Below are 21,198 nucleotides of genomic sequence, written 5' to 3'. Positions count from 1 at the left end.
AGTGTGAACTAATTAGCGCGTGCTAGGGCCTGCACGACTTTATTTTTTTTAAAGTCTCAACAGTCAAGTAATGAAAGTGAGTCGACTTCGACTAGTCGTTGATGACGTCATACGCCGGAAGCGGCGCGCGGGGGGGGGGGGGGTCGGTAGGTTCGCTGGAGTTTTTGACAATTAAAATTGCGCCCACATTTTCAAAGTTAACACATCTCTCTTAACGCTAGTTTCTGCATCCTACTTCAGCCCTCTCCCCCCTCCCCCTGCGCAGCAGCCGCAAACTCACTGATGCGCCTGCAGCCTTTCCTGCTGCTCTAAACATTAAAATAATTATTTCATTTTCTGTTCCTCACTTCTGATTACCTTCAGTGGTGTCTGTTTGTTGCAACCACCAGGTACAAAAACGAACTTGTTTTTATTTGACTATTTTTCTGTCCTGTCTGTTTATTATCTTCCTGCATCTCCTCTCAATCCTAAAGATAAACTGCTACCTGGGTTCATATATATTCACCTTATGAGTTACCTTTGAACTGCAGTTCTAAAAGATCTACCTACCGCAAAAACAGCGGAGTGCCGCTGCTCGCCGGCCGACTACAACGGGACCGTTTTTGCTGCGGAGTTCATGCCGGAGCGGAGTGGAGATAGTGGAATCTTGGGGGTGCATCACCGGAGGACAACAGGTGATGCGCCTCGCTCCGCAGCAGCGAAATGCATCAGGCGCAAATAACAGACAGAAAACATGAAAGGAAATGAGCCGACATGAACGATCGCGTGTTTAATTTGTTTTTGAGGTGGTGACACCTGATTTGGCGGTGCTCAGATGTCTGGAGCGCATGTCAACGATCAGAGCTTTGCATGCACAAACTGGTTAAGATTAGGATGGGGGTGAGGGGAAGGTTAAATTGCAAGAGGGAAAAGGTCACAGTTTGGTTAAATGTCCGTTTTACCGTCGGTGTCAGTACCGCACAGCGCATCGCCTCTGCCTCGATCCAGACGCGAAGGGGCTCATCACCTGCTGTCTTTTCTGAGGACTGCATTTTGTCAGTCATTATCACGTGACAGCGACTAGTTGATGACAGGCATAAAAAGTCACTACAGAGCCGTGAAGTCGACTAGTCGACTAGTTCGTACAACCCCTAGCGTGTGCATTTGTGGAAAATGTTGCATGACTTATTTTTTCAAATTATATTTATGAGTCAGAGTGTGAATTTCCAAATGAGCATGTGCATTTGTGTTCCTCCGAATTATTTTTGTGAAACACAGAGTGTGGATTTCCGAATGAACATCTGCATTTGTGGAAAACGTTGTGTAACTTAATTCTTATTGAGACCGTTCTGGCCTCATAAATCTCTGTCCCTTCCAGGTTGGTTTTATGCAAATGTATGCTTTCATGTTTCCTGTTACGTCCCTCAGCTCGCCAGGAGTGATGTGGTTGAGGTAGTAAGAGATGCGGTGTGTAGGTAAATAATAAACAGAGTAATTTGTGTCTCAAACAAAGGATTTTTATTAACACAAATAGCCTACAAAAGGGAAAAAGGTTAAACATAAAGCGCCAAGCCAAAAGGGCTGGGAGGAGAAAATATGTTTAAAGTATTCAATATATGTACACAAAACACTAAACTCAATATATTTACAATTACTAAACAAGAGACGTCCTGTTAAGCAGAGACGCTCAGGGGAAATCCAAAAGGGGGAGTCAAAGGCCCAACGTCAAATTATCCGAAATCCTAATTATCTAGAGTCTAAACCACGAATTTACCAAATTACCACGAAGCAACCGCACAAGCAACCGCACAAGCACAAGCACAAGCACAAGCACAAGCACAAGCACAAGCACAAGCACAAGCACAAGCACAAGCACACAAGGAGAAGAGAGCAGTGAGAACACCACTGACAGAGAGCAAGAGCGAAGCTTTTGACACCTGAACCAGGTGATTGTCTGATTGCCTACAGCTGGGCACCAGGAGACAGAGGCAGAAGCTACTGAGGCCATCTTGTGGCCGATAAGGGGCACTGTACGTAACATTTCCATACAGTGAGCTGTTTTGTTTCTTTTATATTCAGAGATAAATGTGTAAATGCAACATAAAACACTTTGTTTGGTTTTGTCTTTGATACAGAGTACTACTACAGAGTAACTCAGTAAAATAACAACAAAAAACACAGGGGCTCTAGATTTAAGAGCATATTTTTAGTCTTCACACTTAATCCAAGTTTTTGATTATTGTGGGAGAAATAAAATGCTAAATGGTAAATATTCCAAATTAAAGTGAGAATTTATTAATATTGTATGACATATTCATGTACTGGGCTGCGCAGTGGCGCAGTGGTTAGAGCTGTTGCCTTGCAGTAAGAAGGTCCTGGGTTCGCTTCGCTTCGCTTCGCTTCGCTTCGCTTGAGTTTGTATGTTCTCCCTGTGCATGCGTGGGTTCTCTCCGGGTCGTCCGGCTTCCTCCCACAGTCCAAAAACATGACTGTTAGGTTAAATGGTCTGTCTAAATTGTCCTTAGGTGTGTGTGTGTGTGTGTGTGATTGTTTGCCCTGTGTGTCTCTGTGTTGCCCTGCGATGGACTGGCTCTCTGTCCAGGGTGTACCCCGCCTGACTGCCCGGTGACCGCTGGAGATAGGCACCAGCCAACCCCCGTGACCCTACATGGACAAAGCGGGTTCAGAAGATGGATGGATGGTATTCATGTACTCCCAGCAGCAACTGACTGAACAAAATAATAAAAAAATCCCCACAAAATAAAAATATTAGACCAACCCACCTTCTATTTGCAGGACCTCATAATCTATATGGAAATATTCTAGTCTTTGTAGCTGTAGTTACTTTTTGCTTAATCCAGGACTGTAAGTAATCTGTTGAAACACAATCACATCACCTTCCTCTTCTGCTGATGAGGCAACAGAAGTCAGTAACAGCTTCTGCTGGGGTGAAAGTCCATCAGCAGGATCAGACACGCTCTGATCAAGAGTCGAGTTTCGTCCATTGAGAGGAAAAAGAACTAATGAGAACATCAAAAGATGACTTTTACAAAATGCTTTGTTTTCATGATCATCCAGATTAACATCATCCCTTGTTTATTTACATTTTCTCATTTAATAAGTCAGTGGAGGAGCTCCCCCCGTAATCTGTGGGTTGCTGGTTCTAACCCGTGTCAGTGTTGTGTTCATGGGCACCTGCCCAGTGGCAGCCCTTCTTCTGTCTTTGTGCTCCAGAGCAGCTGTGGCTACAGCATCAGTGTGTAAACAGATGACTCTAGTATAAATAGGGTTAATAAAGTCATTCAGACCCACAGCCCCTGTGGCCAGAATATTGCACTTGCAACTTTAGAGTGCCTGTCTGGTTCCTGTTAGACATAGTAAAGTGGAGCTGACGTGCTAGGGCTGGAGTCTGCTTCCAGCTTGTTTCCTGCATGCTTTAGATTGTCAACACAGCTGATTTGTTTAATTTAGTGATGAACTGCTCCTGTAGAAACTAAGGATGACTGAGGAGACATTTCAGCTGTTGTTAAAAAGACGAATACACAGCGACACTTTTGGTTTCACTAAACAGACACTAGGGGTGCTAAAAGCAAGCCAAAACTGCCTAGTCTCCCTTTAATGAAAGAGCGTTGATGAAAGGCCTGATACAGGACCTGAGAGATGGGTCATCCTTCAGCCAATCAAATCCAAAGGTCCTGTCACAAACCTGCTTCACACGCATAAAAAGGTAATAACTTTGTGTTTCTACATAAAATGTTAATTACGACCTAATTTTTGTAATTTTCACATAAAAATAGAAACATTAGTTGTAATATTTCAAAATAAAACACATTGTAAGGACCAGCATGTGTGTATAAAGAAGTTACTTTTCATTTTGAGCGCCCAGGCACCAGCGGAGGCTGGTATCGGTCCATGGCCCATTAGTAGGAGATCCCTGATTTACTGTGTGACTTTTTGAAAATCACCTTATTGATTAATTCAAACTTATTGTAAGTTTTATTGAGGGAAAAAACTCAGAAAAGGTGGGTTTTATGGAACTAGTGTACTAAAACAAACATTCAGCTACCTTTCTAGCTAGTGACAGCCAGTCTGGCTGATTCAGTGCTTTCCAATAAACGTTATCTGGTCTCCTTCCTGTGCTGTAGCCTGATAGCCTGGATCTCAAGCCTGCGCAGCAGTCTCTGCTGATCCCTCCACAAACTACCTTTTTATAGCAAACAGATCTTTTTCTTCTTTCTTTGGTAAAATGAGTCAAGCGTGTCTTTCTCTTTCCAACAAGCAGCAAGGCCTTTGCTATTGCTTCAGAAAGATGAAAAGTGATGTTTTGTACACAGAGGGGTGACATTATGATTAACACACACTTAAAAAGGTGCGACGCAGACTTTGAGGAGCCGCTGCTCATTTGTCACCCTGGAAAATAGAAAAAAAAACAGGTTTTGAATTGAGATTCAGGACACAGCTGATGAATCATGATGTGACAGTGATTCTGCATCAGTTTTCGTCTTTACTCAGCACGTTTACTTTCATAATGGCATTCATCTAGAAGTGTTTAACTGTTTTGGTCGTTTGTAAGAGTTCCTCGGATACGGTCGATTTAAGAGAGACTAAAATCCCAGTGATGGCAGAAAAAGCCTACCAGTAATTAGGGAGTCCAACAAGTACCCTAGGATGGCATGTTTAAAAATAAAACAGGAAGTGGTAAGTGACAAAACTAAACCAAAACATAAAAACAAAACAAGAAACTCTGAAAAAAAATCAGCGAAAAGTTGAAGGTGGATTCTCGAACACGAACAGCATAGCGACGTCTAGTGTGTGGAGGTTGTAGTTGCAACAATAGAACAAGGTTTCCAGCCTTCGGGATACCACATTTGCTGCTGATGCTTCCAACTGTTGTGGACCTCACCAAAACTCACTGTGGTTTTAGATCTTTTATGGTCGCTTCTCTTCTGAGATGGACAACAACATCTTCTGGGCTCAGAAGGTGCTGCTTGATTTGCAGTCAGCCGTTTTCCACAGGGCCAGCCTCGCTGTGCCAAGCAGATCTATTGACAACCAGCAATGGTGCCCTCTAGTGGCTGGTAGATGTAAACATAAACCCAGTGTTGTGCCCATAAAAATAAATATTTGATTATTTTTTAATTAAAATATAGCTTTTAAAGGAAATACTGTAGCTTCATTCTGCACTTCTAAACTCATAGAGGAGGTATTTAAAAAATATAGCTTATTATTTAAATTGTTCCATATTCAACCTTAAATTTATTTGTGCAAGCTGTTAGATTGCTTTTCGAGCTGATTGTGAATAACAAATAAAATAAATTAAATAATAGTTTTTTGCAAATATATAATTTTTAATGACTTTAATCCCAGGACTCGTTGATAAAGACTTGTGTCAGCTCTGTAAAGATGTTTGTTGAAGCTACAGAACATGAGACCCTTTAAAGACTAAACATCTGTAAGTACAACAATGTTTTAAGTCATATCCAATTTTCAGAAAAGCAGCTTATATTAATCCTCAAACTGGATCATCGTTATCTGTTTACATGTAAATGACATCCTGAGTATTACCATGGAAACTGAGCAGCCGGAGCAGAATTAATCATTCCTAATATCACAGAGGAGGTATTTATTCATATTGTTGACAAAACAATGAATTATCTCACCACATGGTCCATGGAATATATCTGGAGTTGGATTTATCCGGATGTTGTGATTCAGCTGAATTCCTGTCTTAGCTGGACTGGAATCAGGAATCCACAGCAGGAATTTACCTCTGGATTTGTGTTTATCTCCAAATCCCCGACACGAATCTTTTCTCCAGATCTAACATCTCGCTTCGCGTTTTGGCAGCAAACTGTTCGTAACTGTTTAAACTGTTCATGCAGGTGAATCATTAAAACAGCAGGAGTCAGTAATAGTTTAGGCATTAAAAAAGCATGGATTAACTTTGTTTTAAACACACTTTTTAGTGCAAGGTTTATGTATGTACGTCGCAGTGAAAATGGTGTGGAAAAATGTTGCATTTATCAGTTTTTGGTTAAAGACTGAAAATCTAAACAGTGAGTTCAAATGCTGCTAAACTTCATTCATAGGATTAAAATCATTAAAACTCAATTTGTTCTATTTTTAAAGAGATTCATGAGCACAAATCCCCTCAGGGGGTCAAATGTAGAACGATTGAAAATTCAATTCTGATTGAAACATTTAATCGAACCGTTCAAAGGTTTTACGTCTTCTATACATTAAGCACAGAGAAGGGATTAAAAAAAAAGAGGAAACAGGACACAGAGGTTAAAGGCAGTTCTAAAATCCCAAAACGTTTCACGTTTAATCCAGAAAGCATTTCCTCTGGCAGACAGCTGAACAACAGCATTAGTCACAGGAATATTTATCGCTCTTTTTCTCAATAAATTCTCATAATTATGGAAATTCAGACTTTGGACGGTTGTTAAAAAGGTAAGATAGTTATGATCTGTTCTGTTCTGCCATTTTCTAATTTGCACAATCCAAGTCTCTAACTGTTGAAATTATGTTACTTTCATACGCTCTAGAAATGAAACATTGAGTTTACTCAACCAAATTATGTCAAATGGTTCCATTGAACCTACATATACATTTACATTGAACATAACCATACCTATGTATATTTCTCTTTACATTTATGCAACTAGTGGAACCAGTAAACATAACTTGGTTAAGTAAAATCAACATTTTTGTTTTTACAGTGTACTCTATAAGGAAAATTTTGTGTAATTACCTGCAGTTTTCATGTTCCCAGGAAACCAGTGGCTTTACCTTGTGTTTTTTTCTCAATAATTCTTCATGAAATGGTAATATAACATCTTGAGTGCAGTCATTAGAAGAGACAGCTGCACATTTTATATGAAATGTCCCTGGGACAGGAAAAGTAATTACTGGATTTATATAACCTCACCTGGAGCCAAAGCAAAGGAGAGTAAAGTATTCAGTAATGAAGAGCGTCGCCGGGGGGATCTGAATGTTTTCCTAAGATGTTCATAAATCACTGTTTCTGATTATGTTCAACCTGATTGTAATTCTGACTTCATCTTATTTTAATCTTCAGATTTAGAAGGTATTTTATTTGAGAAACTAATCCAAAATACTCTGGTGGTAATAAAAATCCAACAATTATACAAGTTAAAGGAGCAAAGTGTAATAATTCTCCAGTGAAATAAACAGGAAACAGTCTAATGTCTCAATCATGTTAGAAGGATAGTCTCATTGAAACAGATTTCCTTCTCAGCCGGCAGGGGGTTTGTCAGTTTTTTCAAAAATGTCAAAAAGGGACGTAATTAGTGTTTACAGTCAGCAAGCCTATGAGGTTGCCAAGTCTGCGCCCCGAGCTAATGCCGCAGCGCTGATATTTGTAATTTAACACAGGGATACAAAGGCTCCAGAGTTAGAAGGAACCCAGAAGTTATTTCTTGTACCCCTAAGAAACCACGGCACATTTTAATTTTGCTCTATTAATGGGTAAAGCTAGCTTCAGGTTAACTTTGAGCTAACAATGCTAATGGTGAATCAGAAGCAAATAGTTGGTTCTAAAAATATCTAAGCTACTTTTTCAATTACCAACAACTATTACAGTGAAATGTATGTGTGAAGTGAATAATGAGTCAACTGTGGCATTTCACTTCCAATAATGAGTCATTCAGAACTATAGCACCATGCTAACAGCAAACAACTGCACTCCTCTAATGCTTAAGCCATACCAACTGAAAGGTGTGGATCACTGAGAAAACACTTTTAAATTATTATTTCTGATTGTATCTGAGGCCAATCTGAGGTGAAATGTCCAAATATCAGGAAATAAGACTCCAAATCCTTTTGTCTGAAACTACTTTCCCCTCCAGCTGACTTGTACTTCCTGAAACAGGCACATCTGAGCTTTTTACAACTTACAAGGCATTCATTCCTACTAGAGACCACTGCAAATGTATTGATTAAATAAGTTTATTAAGTACTTCCTACCGTAAGCAACCAAAGACCGTCAGAAACAGATTAACTTACAGTGTATGACTCGTCTTTGCTTGTCGTCTAGAATCTTCTGGTGCTGATCTGTAACTGGCAACAGACATGAAACTCAAGGAGCAGGAATGGGAAAGAGACCTTATTTTAAAATAAAAATGGGCTGAAGTAATCAAGTTTGACCACAGGATGTCATTCTTGCTTCATTCTTTCATATTGCACCTTTAATTCTCATCTATCATTGTCTTACATCTTTTAAAATGACAGCTCTAAGATATTAAAAACGGTCTTAAAATTAGTCTAAAGGAGCCATTATTGGCTTTGGTTACAGCATTAAATAATTCCATCACTTTATTTTGGGTCTAACTTTACTAACAGGCTATTTTCAACGTGCTTACATAACTTGTGTAAAATTAAGTTTTTAAAACGACAGAAAAATGGTTTGCAGAGTTCACAAATTATATTATTAAAAGATTTTACAACATATGATGAATTTTCAGTGTTTTATTATATATCTGTACATGTTTTAGAGCAATAATACAACAGATTTCTGTTTTAAATATGAAAATGAAGTTAGTGCTTAGATATGAAGGCAGCCACACTGGCTCCTGACAGCTTGTTTTATTTGAGCATTTCAACAAAACAACATGAAACTTTTATTTCATGGCTTTTGCAGGAATTTTAAGCAAAGATGCTTGAAAACAAAAAATCTGCTGCTGGATTGAAGGTATCACTGAAGAGATTAGCTGTAATAATTAATCAAACAGAGTTGTTTTGACACTGTAGAGGACAACTATAACATGCAAATATCAGACACTGAGCCATGAGTGCCTGATCCATAGTGCTCCTCCATCAGCTACAGCAGCAGAGCCTGTTGCTCTGGGATTAAGCCGAGGCAGCAGGTAAACATTCCTTCTGCTTTACAAGATGCTCATTTGCATATAAGAGAAAATAAAACACTCCCATGGTCACATGGTGCTTGTCACTGCGCCGTGATGGGTGTCATAAACTAGTGACACAATAAGACAACAGAGCCCAGGACTTATGCAATAACACGGTGTAGTATCTGAAATAAAACTAAAGCTAAGGAACACTTAAGCAACTACCCTCCAAAAAACAATGAGACTCTGAGCCTTTAATCCAGGAGAACTCCATCTTTAGCAAAAAATAAAAAAATAACAGAGCCTTCGGCTGTAGCTTAGCTCTGCAGAGGTTTGCAGTGTAACACAAGAGTTTATTCAATCTGTAATTAATCCCCAGTCTCTCTGTCATTCTGCCTCACCCTCTCACTCAGGATAGGGTTTGTTCAAGGTATAGCCGAGGCTCCTGGTTCATGGGGAGGATAGGATAAGAATCTACCTGTGGTGGCATACCTCTAATCTCCCCCATTAATGTATCTATTTGCCCCCTTGTACCGTTATTGTTCAGCTTTCAGAGAAGAACTCAAGTTAATGTTCTAAATAAATCTTTAGTTCTTGGACGGAAGCCAGCGAGCAACACTTGAGAGACCTGCACATCCTGCAGAAGACGTGGAGATTGATGGGACTTCTTTTGGTTGCATGAACTGGAACCATCCAGCTAGTGCAACTAATGTGAGAAACTCATGTTTATTTGTTTAGCTGATCCTAACGATACAGTGCAGCAAATGAACATGCTAACTTGTCACAGAAAGGCCAGAGCCAGATTTGAACCTCTCACCTTTCTGCAGTGATTTAACAGCGCTACCCACTGTACCACCACGCTGCACCATCAACTTGTAGCTTTCATTTTTGCTGTTGTTTTTTTTTTTTTGCACATTCTCTTGCAGCCTCCCAAATGTTTTCTTTATCTGAATTCTCAACAGTCAGGTGAAATTAGATCACATTTAAGTCAGCCTTTGCCACGGGCGACTTCTGAAAGCAGGGCAAGGCGCCCAGTCCCTGCCACTGGCTGTGATCACTGGAGGATCTTATGTCCCATTCAGACAAGCAACCATTCAGAGGCAAAGAAAGACTGATGAAGGCAGGGAAAGAGCGCTGCTGGCTGCCAGCGAGTGAACCAGAGGACCTTCAGGAACCTGTTGCAGCAGGTTTTTTCCTTCTGTATATCTTATTGCTGGGCTAGTCTGGACGAGTGCCAAACACACACACACACACACACACACACACACACACACACACACACACACACACACACACACACACACACACACACACACACGCACGCACGCACGCACGCACACACACACACACACACACGCACACACACACACACACACGGATGATATTCTGAGCTGCCAAAAAAATAACTGAAACCGACCCATCAACTATTTTCATACCTACTTAGTCAGTCAATCTAATCGAAGCGCCTCATTGTCAGGGCGAAGGCTGGAAGAGGAGCACAGATCTGAGAGGGAAGATGGACCCAAGGGACAATCAGGGTCTGAGTTTGAAGATCTGAAGGAAAATAAAAACAACAACTCTTGAAACTAAACGCTCGGTGAGTTTATTTGACAACAGTGAGAAAAACCTTTCTGTTTTTGTTCTTAAATTTGATTTTTATCAAGAGGACTGTTGCAAAAGCTGAATTTTGTCTAAACTTTTTGAACTTTAAACAATACCTTCTTGTGTTTAAACTCCAGATGGTAATATGCGCTTCTGATAATTATCACATGATGATTCTGACACATGAGGAACAGAGACACCTGCTGCTGTCCTCTGATGTCAACATTCAAATTTTTTTGCAGAGAAAATCAGAGCTAATGCATCCATCCCTGCACTGATGCTCATAAATGACCAGTGGTGCGTTTCATCCCAACATTTCAGCAGAATGCATCAAACTATTTAACAACTAAAAAAGTCTCTTAAGACAGACAATAAATAAAACTCATGAAAACAAGAGAAGTCTGAGACAGGAGTCAGATTAGAAAGATTCTCCATGCTATTAGTGAAAGTTCACATTTTTAGCAAATTTCCTAAAAAACACTAGTTTGTGCACCAGTCAAAAGCTTCTGGGACCACAGGTGTACGCTGCACCCAGAATGGGTTTACCCCTCAGCTGTGGGCCAAACCAGCAACTGTAGCATCATCCCAAACACGGAGATAAGACCGTGGAGGGAAATGATCGCTCTGTTGTGTCGACAGCTAGTTGGCTTCCGCTCCTGGTTTGTTTATCTGAGAGCAGGGTGAGCACTTGTTTCAGGTTACGTTGCCAAATTCAGATCAGAAGTCTGGAAAAGTGAGTTGGGATCTGAGATTAAAAACGTGATTTAAAAGAAGAAATTTCAGTAAAGGAGTCACTTTGAAGGTTTTCTGTTGTTAAACTGAGTTCATCACATCCACAAAGATGCAGCTGGATTACAACTACATGAACTTTGGAACAAACAATGGAATGGAGCAAGAGTTGTCACAACACAAAAATTAATTCAGCACGTTTTGAGCAGCATGAAAATAAGAGAAAGATGAATGTTGACTTTGAATCTATCCAGTTAATAATTTGAATGTTAAACACGCAAAACTAAAAAAATAGATTAATCTATGTATTTGTTAAACAATCTTTTATCATATCTAGCAAAAAATGTTGTTTTAAAATAAAAAATATAAATAATAATAATAATAATAATAATAATAATAAAAACCTTACTGTTTGGTTGCAAGAGAAACATCAAGGCACAGGCTGAGCTTTTATCGGGATTTTCTGGTAACATTTTACAATACGGATCCCTTTAATAACACAAGTAATGCTAATAAAAGAAGCCATATTGTAAAGTGTTGCCAATTTTCTGCTACTCTCTAATATAAATTTATGTTAGCGGCAACTAAAATCTGTATTTTTATTGTTTCTGAGGCTTTAATTGTGATTATGCTCAAAAAATATATGCCAACAATATTTAGCAATGCAAGATGTTACAACCCAACCTAGGACAGTGGTGGGACTGTGGGTTGTAAGGTTGTAACAAAAATGGAGACCAAACAAGAGGAGTGGGGATTTAACAAACTGATTTATTTACAAACTAAAGTTTTAGTAATGGATGGATGGATGAATAATGGCCAGTGCGGTCTCTCCACTGCACAGGAGAGACCCGAGTTCAAACGGAAGATTAGCAGGTTTATAGGGGCACACCAAGCCCAGATGCACCCACCTGCCACTAACAAGACCTGCAACAGAAGGCAAAAGAAGCAAACACATAAAGAGACACAGCAACAGAAAAGACCTAATTGATGGTGGGGTCAACAAAACATGAACATAGGAAGAAGAACCCCATGTTCTTTTAGCTGCAGGCCCATGCATGTTTGCTAACCTCCCCACTCCCAACCCACACACCAGCAAACCCCAGTGCCTGGAGAAAGCACGATTTAAGGCAGTGATCCCCAATTTCCTTCCCAGAGGGCTGGTGTCCATGTTTTAATTGTTTCCCCAATCCAACACACTTGCTTCACCTGTTCAAGATCAGCAAAAGCCTGTTAATCACATGCCAATTAAAATCAGGTGTGTTGAAGCAGGGAAAACACTAAAACATGCTGGATACCGGCCCTCTGGGAAGGGTAAAAGAACAGATGTTGGAACCTTCTGATGTGATGTGCAAAAACAGGCACCAGATTAACCTGTGGTATGGACAGGTCAGAGAAGGTGATGGGATTATGGTCAGTATGGACCACCAGGGGCATACCAGATCCCGTGTGCACCTCCAAGTGCGTGAGAGCCCAAACAATAGCCAAGGTTTCACTCTCAATCATGGAATAGTTCAACTGATAAGAGCTGAACTCCCTAGAAAAGAAACTGACTGGATGCATAATTCCATGTTCAGTGCCAATCACCAACCTGTTGCTGAAAAGGGCGGTCCAGGTGCAGCAAGCACAAAATGGATTTCACATTTTCCAAAGCTTGTTGACTGCAGTCTACTGGTCACACTCAAAGCTGAAAACATTTTATAAAACAGATGACAAAACTAATGGGCCATTCCCATCTGTACCGGGTCGGCCCGGGCCGGGTAGCCCCAGTCGGCCCCGGCCTGGCCCGGTTGATTCCACACATCCTTGTCTTAAGCCCATGTGGGCTGATTCTACCCACCAATCAGAGGCTTGCTCTAATGGAAGGTGTGAATTTGCTGTCAGCAGTGGGTGTGTTGGCCCTGGTCGGCCTGAAGCAGACCCCCTCGAGAAGAGGGCTGAGAATGAGCCTTGGTTGGCCCGGAAAAATACCAGGCCACCCAGATATGTAAACAACCTGCGCTACCCGGCCCGGGCCGACCCGGTACAGATGGGAATGGCCCAAATGTAAGCAAATCCAGCCTGATTGAGATGGTGAAAAACGTTTTTCTTTTCAGATTTATACAAAAAAAATGTTTTTTCCTTTAAATAGATTTAAACTTGATCAATAATTCCCAACATGACTTTTGCTGAATCTACAGAAATAAAATAACATTAAAAATCAACATCAGAGGTTTAACTGTTACATTTTTTTCAGGTTTCCCCCTTTTTCGTAACCTACTGAGAAAGAATCAGAAAACACACGAGGTGTTTACGAGCTTTGTTTGGGTCTTTTGAGTTATTCTTATGGACCGTTCAGCCATTGAAGCTAAATTAAATCTGTGTCAGATCAATTATTTTCCAGGATGTAAACATTTAAATGCAAGCTCCTGTTTTTTTTTTGTAAAACTGATTAAAATTAGGGAAAGTTAAAATGTAATTTTATAATGATCTTTTTATTCTACAAAGTAAAGACAATACGTTTGATTTTAAATAACAAAGTGCAACTTTTCAAACGTGATAATTTTAAACATCACATTAAAATCTGGAGGATCGGGGTGATCTTTAGACTGCATCTGAGCCGCTTCATGTTGCTGACATCGTTTCTGCCAAACAGATGAGAACATTTGTTGCCACAGCGATGGAAAAGACGATCTCTCACCTTTCACAATGACACTTAAGCCTCCCTTGATTCCAACGGAGCGAGCTGTGATTTGCTACTGTCCTCTCCTCACTGGGCTGTCTGCCTCAGCACTGTGCAGCTTTACGTGACCAAGCAGCCATCATGCTTTGTTGGTAGTTTTAATGAGCTTCTGCTTCATGTGGCGTTTGAGGTTACTTTTACTGGAATCAAGGCCACGTGGCCCATGTCTTGACTGGGATTGTGTTACACTCCTGTTGGAGAAAGACCCTGACTCGCGCAAGTCCCCCAGTTTTAATGGATAGACTGAAAATGAACTAAACTGTCTTGTTGATTTAGAGAAGAAATGATCTCAGAGGGGCCCGTGGACACAAGAGCTTTGTCATGTCTCCATGGCAACGCTATTAACCACTCAGGTTTCCCATACAAGGACACAACAGTAGCTAGTCGGAGCTGGGATTGAACTTGCAACCTTCTGATTACTGGACAACCCGATGTCCCCACTTTACAGCGATCCTCATGCTGGGAAAGCAACTAGCGACAGTGGAGAGGAAAACATTCTTTCTTTATTTCACCTCTCATATCAACAATCTACAAACAAAGTCAAAGCAAGATTAGCTTTTCTTTTTCGTAACAAAGCTTCCGTCACGCACGCTGCCAAACACATCCTTGTTAAAATGACAACACTACCAATTCTGGACTGCTGTGACATCATCTACAAAATGGCTTCATGCTCTGCCCTAAAAAAACTGGACATTCTTTATCACTCAACCATACATTTTGTCACTAATACCCCCTTCCACACTCACCACTGGGATCTCTATAAACTGGTGGGCTGGCTCTATGGAACTAGGATTGGGACAATATTCAGCGTAACTTGTACCAAGTTTTGTAACTGCAAACATGTTTCATCACATGTAACTTTGGATTCGTAACTTGTAACTTTGGATTCGTAACTTGTAACTTTGGATCTGTAACTTGTAACTTTGGATTCGTAACTTGTAATTCTCAATTCGTACTTGTATTCTTGTTTTGTAACAGGAACATTGTATTTTGTACATGTATTTTTTATTTTGTAAAAGCAAACATTCATTCAGAAACATGAAACTTTTGTTTTGTAACTAGCAGACTTCCAAATTGAAAAAATCAAAGTACAAGTTTCAAATCAAAACTCACAAAACACACATTTCATTCTACAGGTACAAACCTCACATCCTACAATGTTACGGATCATTTAGAATCGATTCTAAATGATCCGTAACATTGTAGGATGTGAGGTTTGTCCCTGTAGAATGAAATGTGTGTTTTGTGAGTTTTGATTTGAAACTTGTACTTTGATTTTTTCAATTTGGAAGTCTGCTAGTTACAAAACAAAAGTTTCATGTTTCTGAATGAATGTTTGCTTTTACAACATAAAAAATACATGTACAAAATACAATGTTCCTGTTACAAAACAAGAATACAAGTACGAATTGAGAATTACAAGTTACGGATCCAAAGTTACAAGTTACGAATCCAAAGTTACAAGTTACGAATCCAAAGTTACATGTGATGAAACATGTTTGCAGTTACAAAACTTGGTACAAGTTACGCTGAATATTGTCCCAATCCTAGTTCCATATAGCCCTCCTTTCACACCCAGAGACCCCATCACTGGCTTCTTGTTGTCTACAAGACAAGACACCTCTCTAGCTGGCCTCGCTTCTTCACCTCACCCTTAATAAACATCTCTAGTGACTACGTTCAGCTCAGCATCCCCAACACCTCTACAGTCTTTGGCCACAAATCCTTCTGCTTTGCAGCAGCATATGACTGGAACAATTTACAAAACACCCTTAAAACTTACAAATTCACACCCCTTACAACCTTTAGATCAAAACTTCTCCAGATTATAACTGACTGCTGCTCTTGTTGATCACCCAGATCACACTTATTTACATACATTCACTCACAGATTCAATTCCCTGTATGATGTAATGATTCTCCTACATGCATATGTATATGTCCTTTTATTTTTCAGACCAAGATTCAAATGCCAGTTGATAACCTGTTATGTCTGATCTGTTATATGCTTATCTGTATTTTTGTTGTATTTTTTGTTTATTTATTATTATGATTATTTTATTTTTTAAATTTTACTTTATTTTTTTTATACATTTTTTGTTTTTTTGCACTTCCTTCCAAGACCTCTTGGCCGGGTCATGAGAACATGTTCTCAAACATTTTACCTGGTAAAATAAAGGTTGGAAAAAAAACATTTTACAGGAAGAAACCTACAACAGAATCTGGCTTCAGCCACCCGCCACGACTCACTGGGGATTTGAAAGCACACACACACACACACACACACACACACACACACACACACACACACACACACACACACACACACACACACACACACACACACACACACACACACACACACACACACACACACACACACACACACACACACACACACAAGCAAAAATAAAACTATTTTCCATAATGTTATGTGAAACTTATCTGATTTTTCTCAGAGCATCAGTGACTCCCTCAATCCACACGTGAGCAGACATTGGTGCAGAATGCCCCGCTCCCCGAGGTTTTCCCTCAGCAGCAGAAAGTCTCAGGCGTCACCCCCTCAGGTCAGTTTACTCACCTGTGCGCCATGTGGGACCACCTGCCAGCAGATGGCAGGAACTCAGGTACACGACTGCCACAGGTTTTCCTGTTTCACTTCCCCAAAAGAACCCTTCAGTGGGATGCAGAATCACCTTGTTTGTAGTTTCTGAGTTAAACAGTGCTGTGCTACGTTAGATAATCCTCTTTGGTGGATTTTCTAGGGTCAGACATCCAAACTGTTTGATTAGGATTAGTCAGTATTTTACCTGCTGTTGAAAGGAGTCAGAGGAATCCCAGTTTTGGGAATCAGGGAGAATGTCTTACAAGGGCAGGCTCCATACAAGAGGAACTTTCTGCTCTGATTTAAAAGGTTCCATTCTAAAACTTGTCACTCACTTATGCACAAGATATTTGTATTTTCACGCTTGGTGCTAATTGTGTGCACTAAAACGAATCAGTAAGGAAAACGGAAGGTTAGGTTTGTTCTGTGTGATTCATGAGCCAAGGGGAGATTTCCTGATCATGTAAAAGTATTTAGACATTTTATTTCCTTCTTGGCATAAAAAGAAAACCTTAGATTGAATGAAAATGTTTTCTTTTTGGTCTCAAACATTAGTAACTTCATAATTGGTGATGTTGCAGAATGAAGACAGAGACGCCTGTTTTCCTGAGCAGGACATCAACACTTTCAGCTTGAGGATTGCAGCTCAAAATAGAAGACACAGCGCTGATGGGACCCTTGGTTCTGGGTCAGATCGAGACCCCGTGGTCCGTTTCTACCCGTACTGTCGACAGCTCAGTGATGGAGCAGCGGAGGCTGAAGGCTACCTCCAACAGAGCACCTCCTCCTTCGGCAGCCTGCAAGAAGTTTTCAGCTCTGACACGTGTTCTGGCAGTGGTGATGTGCCAGCAACCTGGGAGCAGTTCAACAGCAGCGTTCAGGTTCTTAAGATAATAACACTTGACTGTTATTTCTGAGGAGGATTTACTGTGTTTGTAGGAGTGAGTCTTATTTGGAAGAATAAGGGGGGTGGCGGAGAGATGCATACGTCACCTTTTGCATCTTTTTGTGCTGCCATGTGGGCCTCACGCCAAATGTGAAGAAAATCCATCCATCCGTTTCCTGTCAGTGTTTGGTTTTAGGAATTAAATAAAAAAATAGAATCAGAAAAGAGGAAATTAGAATAGAACCACGTCTCACGTGTAAGGGAGATCTGCTGCTGGAGGAACAGCGGCTCCACTCCAAGCTTCGCCCATATTCTGGAGCTTCTCAGCTTATAGTAGCCTGAGTGGGGGATGAGTAGATGTGGTTAGCTTTGGATCGTTTTCTTAAAGTGACAGCGCTCTGAAACAGGTCATTCTGGAAGGAACCTGCTGAAACAGCTTTTTATGTGAGAGGGATTTTATGCAATAATACTTGTTTGGATTATATAAAACTACTATATTTTATGACAAACTCATATTGTGCCCCCTTTAAGGAAACACATTTTCAGCTGCTTTTCTGCACAAAAACATGTTTACTGATTTATTTATTTATTTTTGGTTGCAGAGTTTATACTCCGACCCACCAGTCGCACCTGTGGAACCTTATAGCTCTTTCTCTCAGAGTTATCCATCCTACAGCTCACTGAGCCCTCTGCAGCAGGTACCTGAGTGCAGACTGAGATGCGGAAACAAGCATGAATCATCTATAACAGCATGGTGTAATGATGTGTGTGTGTGTGTGTGTGTGTGTGTGCTCCACAGGTCTCATCTAAGCTCTATGTTAATGATAACCAACCAGAGAACTCTAAATATTCCCTTCAGAGCCTCTCTACTAAGTCACATGTGGAGAGCTCCACACAGTCCCTCTTCCCCAAGCCCATCTACTCCTACAGGTAGGAGACTCTACATGAGCATTTTTAATCTAGTCATATTTAATGCAAAAATGCGCAGATTTCTGATATCTGGTAATCTGTTGCAAAAGCTGACATTTCACTGCATGTTGATGAGTTATTATTGTCTCCATTCCTGCAGCATCTTGATTTTTATGGCTCTGAAGTACAGCAAGACAGGAAGTCTGCCAGTCAGTGAGATCTACAGCTTCATGACGGAACATTTCCCATATTTCAAGGTAAAACCTGCTCTCTCTTCACCAATATTTAAGCCTTTATCACATGTGAATAAGAACATTTCCATTTCTTTTCTAGTTTCTCTTTTGCTGTTTCAATAAATCTTTATGACACAATTCATTCACGTGACACCAACAGGCTTTCACAGTAGCCTGTAGCTAAACCATTTCACGCCGACATCACTCATGCCCATAAAACCCTGCTGTCACACCACACATGGCATCCTGTTGAGGAAGCAGCTTGCGGACGTGGCTGTGTGATAAAACTATAGCCCAGTGCATTAATGTTAATTACATTAGGGCAGCTGCAGGGTTGGAGCTCCGTTTCAACCCTGACTTTCCAAAAAGATTCCACTTTTGGAAAGAGCTCAAACACTTTCCAGCATACATATTCAAGAAGGCACTTTACAGATAATCTGAGAGCCCATCGGCTACAGCCTAATGACATAGAGATGTTTTTTTAATCGAAATTTCCGTGGTGATGGCTGATTTCCAAACAGGTGCCTGAAACTTGGGCTGCAGGGTCAGAAAACACACAAGACAGATGATTAAAGATACCCTTCAGTGGAAGTCATATACATTATTTTTTTAAAAGCTGTTTGAGAGACATGTTTCAAAAAGATTCAGATTATGGCCAAGTATGTTTAACTCGAGCTCAGTTCAGTGGGCACTTGTTATGGCATGCAGAAATAATTCACTGCCAGAGCAGATGTGGGCAAATATTCCTCCTGCTGTTGCTTGATTGATCCTAATTATAAAGTGTGGTTGAGATCTTTAGCAAAGCTGCCTTTCTCATCAGCGGGTGTGATTTCTACATGATTGTGTTTAAGACGGCTCCTGATGGATGGAAGAACTCGGTGCGGCACAATCTCTCCCTGAACAAGTGCTTTGAGAAAGTGGAAAACAAGAACGGGAACACTTCTCGTAAAGGTTGCCTCTGGGCTCTCAATCCGGCCAAAGTGGAGAAGATGCAGGAGGAGCTGCACAAGTGGCGTCGCAAAGATCCTCTGACTGTTCGCAGGAGCATGGCAAGGCCAGGTGGGTCCAACAGGGAGGTCAAAAAGTTTCAGCATCTAAAGAGGAAAAATAAAAATGAGTCTTTTCAGGAGACTGATTTAACTAAAATGATCAAATGTTACTCATGTAAACCTTTTGTTTGTAACAGAAGATCTTGATCGTCTTTTGGGAGAAAGGCCAGACAAGGTCAGGTCTTTGCAGCATCACAACGCCAGAGTTGCCCCTATTTACAGCCCCAACTCATCCTCTTCAACTCCTGCCCAGCCTCAAGCAGCACGCCAGTCACAGTATGCCCCCATTCAGCCGCAGCAGCCCCACTTCCTCCCCCTGGCAGCTGCTCACCCCAGCAATTCATTTTTCCTGTACTCTCCCTGTGGACAGCAGCCCACAGCGGGTGTCCCATCAGCCCCTGGATGTCTGAACTCTCCCGTGGCTGGGAAGATGCCACCTGTTTACAGCGTTACATCGCCCGACTACAGCACTGGACCGAGAGGCATGCAGGAGCTGCTGCAGGAGGGGGACACCGCCTACGACATCGATACGCTCAACCCAAGTCTCACTGACCTGCAGCTGCAAGGTGAGAGCTGCAGAGAGACACCATTTATTAGATATCCGTGCAATGCTGGGATATAGATCATGATATCAGGAGTGACTTTGCATAAACTACTACAGTTTTTCGGATGAAAAGTACGTACAGTATAAGAATGAATGACAGCAGAACATTAATGCTTGTGTACTACCTCACAGTTGAGTGGTTCCACGTAACAGAAACTGCAGATGTGGGTGTAAACTCAGACCTTTTCTCTTGTGGATAATAAGCAATGCTCATCCTATATTCTTGTTTTCTGCATTTACAGGCAGCCTTTGGGAGGAGTTAAGACAGGAGAGCTTGGTTTCAGAGCCACGCCTGACCTCCACCTCCTTTGTCCTGCAGGACCACCACGTCCAGACCAGCTGCCTACAGCCCCCACCTTCTTCCAGTCACACCTCTGCAAGGTCTGTGGGTGGTTGTTGCAAAGCAGCATATGAGGATGAGGACGTTGACAGAAGCTACTGGAACGGATGGCATCCTGTGGGTTATTCAGGAGTGGAGAGTTTGTCTGGACATCTAACCTCCTGCACAACATCTGTCTCTTTGATGTAAACATTTCCGTCAGCTCCCCTGTTTTTCTCTAAGCTTTTGTTTTATTCTCGTTAATATTAAACAAAAAATAATTAAAGGTGTCACAAATGAACAAGCAAACAGCAGAATGTTGAATTAAAAACATCCCTTTACTTTATTTTGACATTTCTGTTGTAAAATTTGGTAGCTTGTGTATTTATTAACCTGGAAACCATGTTTAATTTTTCATGTAAAAAATGTCTCGTTAAAAAAATAATTTCAAGAATGTAAAGGATTCACTTTCTCGTTTGTAACTGTATCAGCTCCTTTTCTGAAGGGAGTAAATGAAAAAAAAAACCTGCTGAAATTGCTGTTCTATTTCTTAGATTTTCAAAGTACCAATGAGTATTTTTATGAAACGATCGTATGAACAACACACAACTTTATGCTAATTCTCAAGGTTTCTGAGCTTGAGCCTTTAGTTTTTTAACTTACGCACCCAGAGAAACTATTTTATCAGTTGTTTAAA

General features: G+C 40.8%; 1 protein-coding gene across 1 annotated transcript; it reads left to right on the top strand.

Moving 5' to 3' along the window:
• Positions 1 to 10,312: 10,312 nt before the first annotated feature.
• foxn1 (forkhead box N1) lies at positions 10,313 to 21,036 on the top strand. Its single transcript, XM_015951629.2, has 9 exons — positions 10,313 to 10,443; positions 16,356 to 16,463; positions 17,083 to 17,382; positions 17,990 to 18,085; positions 18,187 to 18,317; positions 18,457 to 18,553; positions 19,381 to 19,588; positions 19,716 to 20,144; positions 20,425 to 21,036. The coding sequence occupies exons 2-9, from the start codon at positions 16,404 to 16,406 to the stop codon at positions 20,709 to 20,711; spliced, it is 1,608 nt and encodes a 535-aa protein (XP_015807115.1). The 5' UTR covers positions 10,313 to 10,443; positions 16,356 to 16,403; the 3' UTR covers positions 20,712 to 21,036.
• The last annotated feature ends 162 nt before the right edge of the window (positions 21,037 to 21,198 follow it).

This window comes from Nothobranchius furzeri, chromosome 13 (genome assembly GCF_043380555.1).
Source record: "Nothobranchius furzeri strain GRZ-AD chromosome 13, NfurGRZ-RIMD1, whole genome shotgun sequence".
NCBI classification, from domain to species: Eukaryota; Metazoa; Chordata; class Actinopteri; order Cyprinodontiformes; family Nothobranchiidae; genus Nothobranchius; species Nothobranchius furzeri.
The sequence above is the reverse complement of the archived record's forward strand: the minus strand, read 5'-3'. Positions and strand labels throughout refer to the sequence as shown.

Bases quoted from the DNA above. Each gene is read 5' to 3' on its own strand.
- foxn1 (XM_015951629.2), top strand. From the start codon at position 16,404: ATGCCCCGCTCCCCGAGGTTTTCCCTCAGCAGCAGAAAGTCTCAGGCG. The intron at 16,464-17,082 runs GTCAGTTTACTC...GTGATGTTGCAG, and splicing joins CTCAGGCGTCACCCCCTCAG to AATGAAGACAGAGACGCCTG. The intron at 18,554-19,380 runs GTAAAACCTGCT...ATTGTGTTTAAG, and splicing joins AACATTTCCCATATTTCAAG to ACGGCTCCTGATGGATGGAA.